The following is a 15,774-nucleotide window of genomic DNA, read 5'->3' on the forward strand; positions in this document are numbered from 1 at the left end:
GGGGCAGGGATTAAAGCCCCCCCGGCCCAACATGGGGAAACCCTTTCTTTAAAAAAAAAAAAAAAAAAAAAAAAAAACTAGCTGGGCGTGGTGGTGGACACCTGTAATCCCAGTTACTCGGGAGACTGAGGCAGGAGAATCGCTTGAACTTGGCAGAGGCTGCAGTGAGTGGTGATTGTGCCACTGCACTCCAGCCAGGGCAACAAGAGGTGAAACTCCATCTTAAAAAAAAAAAAAAAAAAAAAAAAAAGATGGATTAGAGACTTAGGTGTAAGACCTTAAACTATAACCTTAAACTATAAGACTACTAGAAGAAAATACTGGGAAAACACTTCAGGAAATTAGTCTGGGCAAAGATTTCATCAGTAAGACTTTTTTTTTTTTTTTTGAAGTGGAGTCTTGCTCTGTCGCCCAGGTTGGAGCACAGTGGTGCGATCTTGGCTCACTGCAACCTCCATTCTCCTGCCTCAGCCTCCTGAGTAGCTGGGACTACAGGTGCCTACCACCACGCCCGGCTAATTTTTTGTATTTTTAGTAGAGACGGGGTTTCACCGTGTTAGACATGTTCTCAATCTCCTGACCTTGTGATCCGCCCACTTCGGCCTCCTGAAGTGCTGGGATTACAGGCATGAGCCACCACGCCCGGCCTCATGAGTAAGACTTTAATAGCACAGACAACTAAAGCAAAAATTGACAAAAGGTATCACATCAAATTAAAAAGTTTATGCACAGCAAAGGAAAGAACAAACAATGTGAAGAAACAAACTAGAAAGGGAAAGAAAATATGTGCAAACTAGTCAAATGACAAGGGATTAAGAACCAGGATACAAAAGGAACCGAAACAACTTAATAGCAAAAAACAAATCTCATTTAAAGATGAGCAAAAGAGGCCGGCATAGTGGCTCACGCCTGTAATACCAGCACTTTGTGAGATCGAGGTAGGTGGATCACTTGAGGTCAGAAGTTCGAGACCAGTCTGGCCAACATGGTGAAATCCCATCTCTAAAAAAAATACAAAAGAATTAGTCGGGCAAGGTGGCGTGAACCTGCAGTTCCAGCTACTCAGGAGGCTGAGGCAGGAGAATCACTTGAACTTGAGAGGTAAAGGCTGCAGTAAGCTGAGATTGTGCCACTGCTCTCCAGCCTGGGCAACAAAGTGGGACTCTGTTTCAAAAAATAATAATTAAAAATAAAAATAAAAATGAGCAAAAGATCTGAATAGACATTTCTCAAAGGAAGACATACCATTGGCTAACGGGTATATGAAAAAAATACTCGACATCACTAATTATCAGAGAAATGAAAATCAAAACCGTAACAAGATATTATCTCACTCCAGTTAAAATAGTTATTATCAAAAAGACAGAAAATAAATGTGGGCAAGGATGCAAAGAATCTTTTTTTTTGAATTTTTTTTTTATTATTATACTTTAAGTTGTAGGGTACATGTGCACAACGTGCAGGTTTGTTACATATGTATACATGTGCCATGTTGGTGTGCTGTACCCATTAACTCATCATTTACATTAGGTATATCTCCTAATGCTATCCCTCTCCCCTCCCTCATCCCCACAATAGGACCCGGAGTGTGATGTTCCCCTTCCTGTGTCCAAGTGATCTCATTATTCAATTCCCACCTATGAGTGAGAACATGTGGTATTTGGTTTTCTGTTCTTGCAATAGTTTGCTGAGAATGATGGTTTCCAGCTGCATCCATGTCCCTACAAAGGACACAAACATCCTTTTTTATGGCTGCATAGTATTCCATGGTGTATATGTGCCACATTTTCTTAATCCAGTCTGCCACTAATGGACATTTGGGTTGATTCCAAGTCTTTGCTATTGTGAATAGTGCTGCAATAAACATACGTGTGCATGTGTCTTTATAGCAGCATGACTTATAATCCTTTGGGTATATCCCCAGTAATGGGATGGCTGGGTCACATGGTATTTCTAGTGAATGAACTCCCATTCACAATAGTTTCAAAGAGAATAAAATACCTAGGAATCCAACTTACAAGGGATGTAAAGGACCTCTTCAAGGAGAACTACAAACCACTGCTCAGTGAAATAAAAGAGGACACAAACAAATGGAAGAATATACCATGCTCATGGATAGGAAGAATCAATATTGTGAAAATGGCCATACTGCCCAAGGTAATTTATAGATTCAATGCCATCCCCATTAAGCTACCAATGACTTTCTTCATAGAATTGGAAAAAACTGCTTTACAGTTCATATGGAACCAAAAAAGAGCCCGCATTGCCAAGACAATCCTAAGCCAAAAGAAAAAAGCTGGAGGCATCATGCTACCTGACTTCAAACTACATTACAAGGCTACAGTAACCAAAACAGCATGGTACTGGTACCAAAACAGAGATATAGACCAATGGAACAGAACAGAGCCCTCAGAAATAATACTACACATCTACAGCCATCTGATCTTTGACAAACCTGACAAAAACAAGAAATAGGGAAAGGATTCCCTATTTAATAAGTGGTGCTGGGAAAATTGGCTAGCCATAAGTAGAAAGCTGAAACTGGATCCTTTCCTTACTCCTTATACGAAAATTAATTCAAGATGGATTAGAGACTTAAATGTTAGACCTAAAACCATAAAAACCCTAGAAGAAAACCTAGGTAATACCATTCAGGACATAGGCATGGGCAAGGACTTCATGTCTAAAACACCAAAAGCAACAGCAACAAAACCCAAAATTGACAAATGGGATCTAATTAAACTAAAGAGCTTCTGCACAGCAAAAGAAACTACCATCAGAGTGAACAGGCAACCTACAGAATGGGAGAACATTTTTGCAATCTACTCATCTGACAAGGGGCTAATATCCAGAACCTATAAAGAACTCAATCAAATTTACAAGAAAAAAAACAACCCCATCAAAAAGTGGGCAAAGGATATGAACAGACACTTCTCAAAAGAAGACATTCATACAGCCAAGAGACACATGAAAAAATGCTCATCATCACTCACCATCAAAGAAATGCAAATCAAAACCACAATGAGATACCATCTCACACCAGTTAGAATGGCAATCATTAAAAAATCAGGAAACAACAGGTGCTGGAGAGGATGTGGAGAAATAGGAACACTTTTACACTGTTGGTGGGACTGTAAACTAGTTCAACCATTGTGGAAAACAGTGTGGCGATTTCTCAAGGATCTAGAGCAAATAATCTTTTATACATTGTTAGTGGGAATACAAATTAGTATGTAAACTAAGAAAAAGAGTATGAAGGTTCCTCAAAAAAACTAAAAATAGAACTACCATATGATTCACTAATCCTACTGCTAGGCACATATCCAAAAAAAGTAACCATTTTTTAATGACCTTTAATTAAAAAAAAATTCTTATGCTTAATTTTTAAGCATTTTTAATTTTTTTAATTCTATTTTTTTATTTCAATAGGTTTTTGGGGAAGGGATTGGTGTCTGGTTACATGGATAATTTCTTTAGTGGTGATTTCTGAGGTTTTGATGCACTTATACCCGACTAAATGTATAGTCTTTTATCCCTCGCACCCTTCCTACTCTTCTCCTCTCCAAGTCCCCAAAGTCCACTGTATGGTTCTTAGGCCTCTGTGTCCACATAGCTTAGCTCCCACTTATAAGTGAGAACATATAACGTTTGGTTTGCCATTCCTGAGTTACCTCACTTAGAATAATGGTCTCCAATTCCATCCAGGTTGTTGATGCCATTCAGGTTGCAAATGCCATTATTTCATTCTTTTTTTTATAGCTGAGTAGTATCCACAGTATTCCACTTTTTGTTTGAGACACGAGTTTTGCTCTTGTCACTCAAGTGGGAGTGCAATGGCACGATCTCAGCTCACTGCAACCTCTGCCTCCCGGGTTCAAGTGATTCTCCCCTCAGCCTCCCGAGTAGCTGGGACTACAAGTGTCCACCACCATGCCTAGCAAATTTTTGTATTTTTAGTAGAGATGGGATTTCATCATGTTGGCCAGGGTGGTCTTGAACTCCTGACCTTGAGTGATCCACCCACAATGGCCTCCCAAAGTGCTAGGATTACAGCCATGAGCCACTATGGCCTGGCCTCCACATTTTCTTCATCCACTTGTTGACTGATGGATTGATTCCATATTTTTGCAATAGCAAATTGTGCTACTATAAACATGTGTGTGCAAGTGTCTTTTTCATATGACTTCTTTTCCTCTGGGTAGATATGCAAGTACAGGAATTGCTGGATCAAATGGCAGATCTACTTTTAGTTCTTTAAGGACTCTCCACGCTGTTTTCCATAGGGGTCATACTAGTTTACATTCCCACCAACAGTGTAAAAGTTTTCACCAACATCTGTTATTTTTTGACTTTTTAATTATGGCCATTCTTGCAGGAGTAAGGTGGTGTCACACTGTGGTTTTGATTTGATTTCCCTGATAAAGATGTTGAACGTTTTTTCATATGTTTATTGGCCATTTGCATATCTTTTGAGAACTGTCTATTCATGTCCTTAGCCAATTTTTTGATGGGATTTTTTTTCTTGCTGATTTGAGTTCCTTCTAGATTCTAGATATTAGTCCTTTGTCAGATGCCTAGTTTGTGAAGATTTTCTCCCATTCTGTGTGTTGTCTGTTAACTCTGCTGATTATTTTAGCTGTGCAGAAGCTTTTTAGTATAAGCTCCATCTATTTATCTTTGTTTTTATTGCATTTGCTTTTGGGTTCTTGGTCATGAAGTCCTCATCTAAGCCAATGTCTAAACAGGTTTTTATGATGTTATCTTCCAGAATTTTTTATAGTTCCAGGTCTTAGATGTAAGTCTTTCATACAGCTCCAGTTGATTTTTGTATAAGGTAAGAGATGAGGATCCAGTTTCAATCTTCTACATGTGGCTTGCCAGTTATCCCCGCACCACTGAATAGATGTCCTTTTCCCACTTTATGTTTTGTTTGCTTTGTTGAAGATCAGTTGGCTGTAAGTGTTTGGCTTTAATTTCTGAGTTATTTATTCTATTATATTAGTCTATGTGCCTATTTTTATGCCAGTACCATGCTGTTTTGTTGACTACAGTCTTGTAGTATAGTTTGAGGTCAAGTAATGTGATTTGTCCAGATTTGTTTTTTGTTTAGTCTTGTTTTGGCTATGTAGGCTGCTTTTAAAAATTTTAGGACTGTTTTTTCTAGTTCTATGGAGAATGATGATGGAATTTTGATGGGAATGGCACTGAATTTGGAGACTGCTTTTGGTAGTATGATCATTTTCACAGTATTGATTCTACCCTTCCATGAGTATGGGATGTGTTTCCATTTGTTTGTGTTGTCTATGATTTCCTTCAGCAATGTTTTGTAGTTTTCCTTATAGAGGTCTTTCACGTGCTTGGTTAGGTAGATTCCTAAGTATTTTATTTTATTTTATTGCAGCTATTATAAAAGGAGTTCTTGATTCTCAGCTTGGCCGCTGTGGTGCACAAATAGTGCTACTGATTTGGGTACATTAATTTTGTACCCTGAAACTTTACTGAATTCATTTATCAGCTCTAGGAGCTTTTTGGATGAGTCTTTAGGGTTTTCCAGGTACACGATCATATCATCAGCAAACAGCAACAGTTTATTCCTGTTTACCAATTTTGATGTTCTTTATTTCTTTCTCTTGTCTGACTGCTCTGGCTAGGACTTCTAGCACTATGTTGAATAGAAGTGGTGAAAGTGGGCATCCTTGTCTTATTCTGGTTCTCAGGGGGAATGCTTTCTGCTTTTCCCTATTCAGTATACTGTTGGCTGTGAGTCAGTCATACACAGCTTTGATTACCTTAAAGTATGTCCCTTCTACGTCAATTTTGCAGACCTGTCTAGTGCTGTCAGTGAGTACTGAAGTCTCCACTATTATTGTGTTGTTGTCGATCTCATTTCTTAGGTCTAGTAGCAATTGTTTTATAAATTTGGGAGCTCCAGTGTTAGGTGCATACATATTTAGGACTGTAATATTTTCCTGTTGAACTAGGCCTTTTATCATTATATAATGCCCTTCTTCGTCTTTTCTTAACTGTTGCTTTGGAGTCTGTTTTGTATAAGAATAGCTACTCCTGCTGGCTTTTTGCATGGAATATATTTTTTCACCCCTTTAAGTTTATGTTAGTCTTTATGCATTAAGAGAGTCTCTTGGAGACAGAGAATACTTGGTTGGTAAATTCTTATTCATTCTGCCATTCTGTGGAGCATTTAGGCCACTGACATTCAGTGTTAGTACTGAGATATGAGGTACTATTCTACTGATCATGCTAGTTGTTGTGTGAATACTTTGTTTTCTGTTTTTTTTCCATCATGTTATTTATTGTTTTATAGGATCTGTGAGATTTATGCTTTAAGGAGGTTATATTTTGGTATTTCAAGGTTTTATTTCAAGATTTAGAGCTCCTTTTTAGCAGTTCTTGTAGTGCTAGCTTGGTAGTGGCAAATTCTCTTGGCATTTGTCTGAAAAAGACTATCTTTCCTTCATTTATGAAGCTTAGTTTTGCTGGATGCAAAATTCTTGGCTAACAATTATTTTATTTAAAGAGGCTAAAGATAGGACCCCAATCCCTTCTAGCTTATAGGGTTTCTACTGAGAAATGTGCTGTTAATCTGATAGGTTTTCCTTTATAGGTTATCTGATGCTTTTGCCTAAGGGCTTGTAAGATTATTTCCTTTGTCTTGACTTTAGATGACCTGAGGACTATGCGCCTAGGTGATGATCTTTTTGAGATGAATTTCCCAGGTGTTCTTTGAGCTTCTTGTATTTGGATACATAGATCTCTAGCAAGGCCAGAGAAGTTTTCCTCAACTATTCCCTCAAATATGTTTTCCAAATGTTTAGATGTATTTTCTTCCTCCAGAACACTAATTATTCTTGGGTTTGGTCATTTAACATAATCCCAAACTTCCTTGGGGCTTTGATCATGTTTTAAATTCTTTTTTGTCTTTGTTGGATTGGGTTAATACAAAAGCCTTATCTTTGAGCTCTGAAGTTCTCTTCTTCTACTTGTTCAATTCCATTGTTGAAACTTTCCAACGTATTTTGTATTTCCCTAGGTGTGCTCTTCACTTCCAGAAGCTGTAATTGTTTTTTATTTATACTATTTATTTCTCTGGAGATTTTTTTTTCATCCATATCCTGTATCACTCTTTAAATTTCTTTCGGTTGGTATTAATCTTTCTCTGGTGTCTCCTTGAGTAACCTAATAATTGACCTTCTGAATTCTTTTTCTGGCAATTCAGAGATTTCTTCTTGGTTTGGATCCATTGCTACTATGCTAGTATGATCTTTTGGGGATGTTAAAGAACCCTGTTTTGTCATATTACCAGAATTGTTTTTCTGGTTCCTTCTCATTTAGGTATAGACTATGTCAGACGAAAGATCTGGGGCTCAAGGGCTGCTGTTCAGATTCTTTTGCCCCACAGGGTGGTCCCTTGATGCTCTTCCCTTCCTCTAGGAATGGGGCTTCCTCAGAGCTGGACTGCAGTGATTGTTATTGCTCCTCTGGGTCTAGCGACCCAGTAGAGCTACTGTGCTCTGAACTGGTATTAGAGAGTGTCTGCAAAGAGTCCTATGATGTGATCTGTCTTCAAGTCTCAGTCATAAACATCAGTTCCTACTCTGATGGAGGTGGCAGGGGAGTGAAGTGGACTCTGTGTGGGACCTTGGTTGTAGTTTTGTTTAGCGTGTTGGTTTTCTCGAATTCCAGGTGTGCTGGCAGTAAAGCTGTCATGTGGTCAGACTCAGGACCTCTGGTTAGCCAGGATGTTACAGGTGGTGGAATCAGCTGTTGTTTTTTCCTTTCTTGGAAAGGAAGTGATGCTCAGCCAGGAGGTGATGCTTTCAAGACAGCATCAGCTACGGTAGTATCAAGAGGATATAAGCCTGCCCTAGGGTTGCCTGGATAAGCATCTGGGTTTCTCAGGCGGTGGGCAGGGCCATAGAGTTCCCAAGAGATTATGTCTTTTCTCTTCAGTTACTAGGATGGGTTGAGAAAGACCATCAGATGAAGGCAGGGTTAGGCGTGTCTGAGATCAGACTCTCTTTGGGTTGGGCTTGTTGTGGCCGCTGTGGGGGATGGGGGTGTGGTTCTCAGGCCAATGGAGTTATGTTCCCAGGGAGATTATGGCTGTCTCTGCTGCGTCATACAGGTTACCAGGGAAGTGAGGGAAAGCCAGCAATAACAGGCCTTACCGCGCTCCCACGCAGCCAGAAGGGCCAGTCTCACTCCCACCACGAGCCACATAGCACCATGTTTATATCCAGGCAGTGTGTGCAGCGCTGAGATTTTGCCCCAGGCTACAAGTCTCCCCACTGAGAAAGCAATCAGGGCTTTCAGGCTTCACCCCTCTCCGTCTGCCTTGGCTTCTGTGCTTGTATCTGCATTTCCTCTTTGACGCCTCCCCTGTATTCCCCAGTCCAGGAAAATTCGTGTTCAGCTGCAAGTTTCATTCTCCCTGTGGTCTTTCCCCAATTCCACTGGCAGCCCTCCCCAAGGACACCTGTGAGATAAAGTCAGAAATGGCCTCCTTAGTGGCCAGGAGTGTCTGCAGGCTCTTCTCGTCACTTGTTCTACTTTTGTATTTTCCTCAGCTCTCTAAATTCATTTCAGCTCTAGGTAAAGTTAAACCCTTCTCCCATGATCTGGATTTTCAGGTTCCCCAGTGGACTTTCCCCCTCTCACACTTCAGGCACTCATAGATTTTCCTCTGTCTCATGGAATTTGCAGCAGCAAGCTACTTTTTTCAAAGGATCTGTGAATTCTTTTGGTTTTCCTGGAATGTTCCTGTGGTAATTCTCAGAGCAAAAGTTCACGATGTGAGTTTCCAGGCACTGTTCTGTCAGTCCAATTGGAAGCTGCAAGTTAGTCCTGTCTCCTATCCACCAGTTTCCAAAATCAGCATATTGAGGAGATATCTACATTCCTACGTTTACTGCAGCACTATTCACAATAGCCAAGATATGGAATTAACCTAATTGTCCATCAACAGATAAATGGATAAAGAATATGTGGTATATATACACAATGGAATATTATTCCACCATAAAAAAGAACAAAATCCTGTCATTTTCATCAACATGGATGGAAATGGATGGACCTTATGTTAAGTAAGCCAGATTCAGAAAGACAAATACCACATGTTCTCACTCATATGTGGGAGCTAAAACAATTGATCCCATAGAAGAAAAGAGTGATTGTAAAAATATATTACAAAATTAAATACAAATTTAAAAAAATAAAGAAGAGTGGAATGGCAGTTACCAGAGGCTTGGAGGGATAGAAGGGACTGGACAATAGAAAGAGATTGGTTAATGGGTACAAAATTATAGTTAAATAGGAGGAATAATTTCTCATGTTCTACAGCACAATCGGGTGGACTACGGTTAAGAACAATTCATTGTATATTTCAAAATAGCTAGAAGACAGAATTTTGAATATTTCTAACACAAAAAGATGATAAATGCTTCAGATCATGGATATTCCACTTACTCAGATTTGATCATTACACATTTGTATGCTTGCATCAAAATATCACCTGCACCCCATAATGTACAACTATTATGTATCCATATAATTATTCTTTAAAAAGCCCACCAAATTTCTTTTTGGTGGTAGAGTTCAGTTTCAGCACTATTAGTTCTTCCTAAACTTAGCCACACTGATAAAACATTTACTTCAGACAAGTCCTGAGGTGCGATGTCTAAAGCCAAACAGAAACTTTAAGTATAAATTAGTCATATCAAAACCTGTTAATCTTTTCTGAAATTGTGACTCCATTTGCATCAAATACTACTACAAGTCTCAGTGTGGCCTGTTATTTGGCACTGGAGTGACCAACACTGGTTTGCCTGAGACTGAGGGGTTTTCTGGGATGTGGGACTTTCACTGCTAAAACCAGGACAGCACTGAGCAAACTGGAATGGCTGGCTATCCTACTCAGCACTCAAATATTTGCTGAATGAAAAACAAATCTAATTCTATTAAATATGTGACACTTCAACATGAGAAATGGGTAGAGCCTTCAGTTGTCATTTACTCAGTTTTCCCAACCAATTTAAATCTTGAAAACTGGCACTTCCTTGAACAAGGAATTTGAAATTCTTTATGTTAAGATGCCTGTGTATCATCTACAATCAGATCACACCATAATTTATATCCCCAGCCTAGTCTCTCCTTTGGGGTTGTAAACTCATATATCCAACTGCTTGACATCTCTACTTGAATATTTGACAGCAAATTAGTCACAATTGTCCAAAGACAGGTGGTGGTTTCTCCCTTAAAACCTGCTACCCTCCAAGGCTTCTCTATCTCAAATAATGATACTCCCATCCAATTAGCTGCTTAAACCAAAACATAGATAAGTCCCTGATTCCTTCCTTTCCCTTATATCTTACATCTAAATCACCAGCAAGTCCTGTTGATTTTGCCACAAAAAGAAATCCTGGATCCATCTACTTCTCTCCATCTCCACCATCAGTACTTAATTCAACAAATCTTTATTGAATGCCTAACATTTCTAAGGTACCAGCATTATTCCAGGAGCCAGCAACACAAGGAACAGAAATGACAAAAAGCTCTGCCTTCATGGACCTTACACAAACCACTGCCATTTCTTATTTAGACTAACATAATAAGCTTTCTAACTGGTCTCCCTGCTTCATCCCTTGTCCCCATCCCACCACCTCCAAGAATTCTCTTTACAGCAAGCTGGAATAATCTTCAAAAATATTTTTCCCTACTTAAAACTTTCCAGACTGGGCACGGTGGCTCACGCCTGTAATCCCAGCACTTTGGGAGGCCAAGGCGGGCAGATCACCTGAGGTCAGGAGTTCGAGACCAACCTGACCAACATGGAGAAACCCCATCTCTACTAAAAACACAAAATTAGCCAGGCTTGGTGGCATATGCCTATAATCCCAGCTACTTGGGAGGCTGAGGCAGGAGAATCGCTTGAACACAGGAGGCGGATGTTATGGTGAGCCGAGATTGCATCATTGCACTCCAGCCTGGGCAACAAGAGCGAAACTCCATCTAAAAAAAAAAAAAAAATTCCCAATGGCTTCTCATCTCACTTAGAAAAAGTCTAAGTCTTTTGCCACAGTCCTCAAGACCCCACGTGTCCTGGTCTCTGCCTCCCTATGCAGCTTATTTCTGTTTCACGGTTACTCCTGCAGGAAATCCTTTACACACATTAATCCTTCTGTCTGAAATACTCTTACTTGAGAGTTTCAGGTACCTGAGATCTTTCAAGTCACAGCTCAAATGTCATCTCCTCAGAGAGGCCTTCCCTGACCACTACCTGCCATGCAAAGTACTTTTTATTCTATTACCTGGTCTTATTTTCTTCTTTGCACTCATCTTGTTTTCACATCTACTGGCTGTTTAAACTATTAGAAATGTAAGCTCCATGTGAGATGGGACTATATCTACTACTTTGTTCACTACTGTTACTTCAGGGACTGAAATGGAACCTGGGGAGGGAAGCAGAGAGGCACGAAGGAAATTGAATCTTACATAGCAGCTCAGCATCTCTCTTTAACAATTTCTACGATTGCCTATTCTAACTACTACTGACTACTGAGTCTCTGTAACCTGTTCAAATTCTTCCAACACTCTACAAAGGAGAACTAGTTAAGGATATAAACATAAAGAAAATTCAGAATCTTAATAACTACTTTCAATGTGTCATAAAATTAAACTACACCACAAGATTCCAAAAGGTAACACCAAAATATTCGTTTGAAGTAAACAAAAAAACATACTGAGACTCCTCTCCTGTCACAGAAGAAACCCCTTCTGTGTGGTAACTGAACTCAGTTTTTCTGTTTACTTCAGACTCTTTTCATTTCCTACTAGAGACAGGTAGCTAGATCTATCAGTATTCACGTGTGCTCACAAATCAGGTTTTTGCTAAAAGCCTAAAGTGAACCACATTTGGTCCTGGGGTTGCATGTTTGACCCTCCCTTATTCTCAAGAACTAAGACTCGTAAGAATTTCTCTGTGGAGCGTTGTTATACTTTACTGAAATTTTAAACTATACTTGCTGTGATTTTTAAATGTCCAATCAGTGAAGAAACAACTATTTCTACTGATTCCCAAAATGAGAAATTAAAAATCATTATCTTATTCAAACAATGATAAATTAAAAATCATTATCTTATTCAAACAATTATTCACCAACATGATAACGACTGCTTTGTGCGTGAAGAGGGGAGAGGAAATCCTCGAACATACTTACCTCTTCAAAGCCCATTTCAAATAAACATTCAACAGCTCCTCTGACAGGCAAGAGTCTAGTAGAAAAAGCTGTGTTTCCAATCCGGATAGATCTATATTTTTCATCATTAGGGTTTCTGACAAAAAACAAAAGTTTCATTATATATGGTAATTTATATTTTTCATAGTGTTTTTGTATTCCTTTTAATATTTTATACTGGCTACATTCCTACATGGTAGCATAGGCTTGAACTTCAAATAAATAGGAAGCAGTCTGGAAAAGTAGTTCAATTTTGTGATTCTTACTTCAGTACACATCTAGCACCACCTCACTGTTTAATTTCACACCTCATAACATTAATGCTGCCACAAAGAAAATCCATGTGACGTATTAATTCTGTGCTGTTAAGTCTAGACACCTTAATGAGTCTTTTAGGCTGTTTAAAAAAAAATCCATGTAATCTCTGAACAGGGGCAAAAAATTTTATCTGTTTTGTTCTGATGAATCTTCATCATATAGAATGCTGCCTGGCACATAGATGGTGGTTAACAAATATTCGTGAAATGAATGAAAGAAACTAAAAAGTTATATAAAAACAGATCACGGCTGGGTGCAGTGGCTCATACCTGTAATTCCATCACTTTGGGAGGCTGAGGCTGGTGGATCACGAGGTCAAGAGACTGAGACCATCCAGGCCAACATGGTGAAACCCTGTCTCTACTAAAAATACAAAAATTAGCTGGGCGTGGTGGTGCACACCTCTAGTCCCAGCTACTTGGTAGGAGGTAGGAGAGTCGCTTGAACCTGGGAGGCGGAGGTTGCAGTGAGCTGAGATTGTGCCATTGCACTCCAGCCTGGGCGACAGAGCAAGACTCCGTCTCCAAAAAAACAAAACAAAACAAAACAAACAAACAAAACAGGTCATAGTTCTTCAAAGACTTTACTTTCGACAAACGTGACCTAGGTATACCTTTATAGTCACTTGATTTTCTTTCTTCCCTAAATCAGTGATTGCTCTTACTGTAAGTGAAAACAGTAAGTTACATTCTGCGCTGTTAAGTTTAAGGTACATTTTTTTTTTTGAGGTGGGGGGTCTCCCTTCAGTTTAAAATACATTCTTTTTTTTTTGAGAGGGGGTCTCGCTCTGTTGCCCAAGCTAGAGTGCAGTGGTGTAACCTCGGCTCACTACAGCCTCTGCCTCCTGGGTACAAGCAATTCTCCCACCTGAGCCTCCCAAGCAGCTGGGATTACAGGGGCGCGCCACCGCTCCTGGCTAAGTTTTGCATTTTTTAAGTAGAGATGGGGTTTTACCATGTCAGCCAGGCTGGTCTCGAACTCCTAACCTCAGGTGATCCACCTGTCTCGGCCTCCCAAAGTGCTGGGGATTACAGGCGTGAGCCACCGCACCTGGCCCAAGACACATTCTAAACACAGTACAGCAATAAAAGGAAGATATAAATTTCGTATACCATAATTAAGATTTTGAATAGCATACTTGAGACAAGAAACCAGCACATGAAAAGTTTTGGTTTGAGATTTTTAATTACTTTGATAAATCAGAAGAATTGTTTGAAAAAAACATTAAAAGAACATAAGGTTAAGATAAAGACAGTATTATATACAAAAGACTCTAAGAACATAGTTTAGGATGATAACTTTCATATCTGACACCAACTGCCTTAAAGTGATAGGACTTCTTTAAGTACTACGTTAAGGAGGATTCTGAGGCAGTGTTTGGGATCCACAGGAAGATGTACTTCCATAAGAAGCCATCAGCCTGGGGTATGGTATGGTGAGTAGGCAAATGCTAGCAAATGACTTATCAACTTTGTCCTATCTACACATGTTCCATAGGTATTCTGACATAAAAACAAAACCAAAAAGCAAATATTTTAATTTTATAAGTTTTAACAAATTTTGCATTTGTTTTTCACCAGTCAACTACCTATTGCCAAATGTCATAAATACTCAATGAATGTTTTTAAACTTTTCCCTAATTTCAAAAATCATGTAAGTTTATTACAGAATATTCAGAGACAAAAGCTCTAAATAGTGCTATTCAAAATGTCCACAGATTGATGCTAATCTACAAATTATTTGCTACCCATATGCAAGAAGTACAGAAATCTTTTGTTTGTTTACAAGGGCATAAAAATGAAGCAAGAAGTACAGAAATGGAATGTTTGGTATATAGCAATTTGATACTGCCATGAAATTTTCAGTGTATTTTACAAAAGTTATTGGTCCATAAGGGACTGGAAATTAAAACAAAAACATTGTTCTTTACTGTATGTAATTTGAGAATCACGGATGGTTGTTAAATACAAAGAAAACTTTATTCTCAACTCTTTATTCTGTGTATTAGATTAGGGTTTCTCAGTCTCAGCACCATTAACACGTGGGACCTTTTCTTAGTGGAGTTTCCTTGAGCACTGCAGAACATTCAGCATTCCTGGCTTCCATGCTACACTGTGTTACAAGTGAGCCTCTCTTTCTTATCACTTAAGAAAACTGAACTATAAAATAATCCTACATTTATCAAAGCTAGTTTTAGATAAATGAGGCATCTTTTCCTGACACTCAATGTATTTCACAGGGTGATAGACATGTCAGTACCACCAGGATGATATAACCTACTGGTTCAAAACTGCTTGAGCTATTTTAATCTATTCTTTTCCTTACAGCTTTCAGATCTCTACATGCTCGGTCTTTCTCTGGGTGAATTTTCTAGTTTCTTCCTTCTTTCACAATTGTTTAAAAATTCGTATAAAATACACATCAGTTCTCATATAGTTTGGTTTGTTTTGTTTTTAAAAAACAAAGTCTTGCTTTGTCACTCCAGCTGGAGTGCAATGGCACTATCAAAGCTCATTGCTGCTTAGAACTCCTGGGCTCAGCAATCCTTCTGCCTCAGTCTCTGAAGCAGCTAGGACTACAGGCAAGCCACCACACCAGGCTATTTTTTTTTTCATGAAGAGATGGGGTCTCACTGTGTTCACCCGGCTGCAATCCTTCCACCTGGGGTGTCCTAAAGCCCTGGTATTACAGGCAGGAGCCACTTCGACTGGCCTTTGTTATTTTGATATATGTTGCTTCCATTTAACTATTGATATACAATATAGATTTTCCTCCTTAGTTTCTAGTGAGATTTATTTATTTATTTATTTTTTGAGAAAGGATCTCACTTTGCCACCCAGGCTAGAATGCAGTGGCATAATCATGGGCTCAAGCCATCCTCCCACCTCTGCCCACCAAATAGCTGGGACTACAGGTGTCTGCCACCACGCTTGACTTATTTATTTATTTATTTTTAATTTAATTTAATTTTTTTTGGGGGGGGACGGAGTCTCGCTCTGTCGCGCAGGTTGGAGTGCAGTGGCCGGATCTCAGTTCACTGCAAGCTCCGCCTCCCGGGTTTACGCCATTCTCCTGCCTCAGCCTCCCGAGTAGCTGAGGCTACAGGCACCCGCCACCACGCCCGGCTAGTTTTTTGTATTTTTTTTGTAGAGACGGGGTTTCGCCATGTTGCCCTGGCTGGTCTCTAACTCCTAAGCTCAAGTAA

General features: G+C 39.3%; 1 protein-coding gene across 2 annotated transcripts in view; it reads right to left on the minus strand.

The window, feature by feature from the left end:
• The window catches only part of NGLY1 (N-glycanase 1), a 67,838-nt gene that overhangs the window by 49,743 nt on the left and 2,321 nt on the right, over positions 1-15,774 (minus strand). For both annotated transcript variants that reach the window (XM_025375783.1, XM_025375782.1), the window contains exon 2: positions 12,234-12,348. In XM_025375783.1, the coding sequence (XP_025231568.1) occupies positions 12,234-12,348 (115 nt within the window). The remainder of the gene's footprint in view (positions 1-12,233; positions 12,349-15,774) is intronic.

The sequence above is a fragment of the Theropithecus gelada genome, chromosome 2, assembly GCF_003255815.1.
Source record: "Theropithecus gelada isolate Dixy chromosome 2, Tgel_1.0, whole genome shotgun sequence".
NCBI lineage: Eukaryota > Metazoa > Chordata > Mammalia > Primates > Cercopithecidae > Theropithecus > Theropithecus gelada.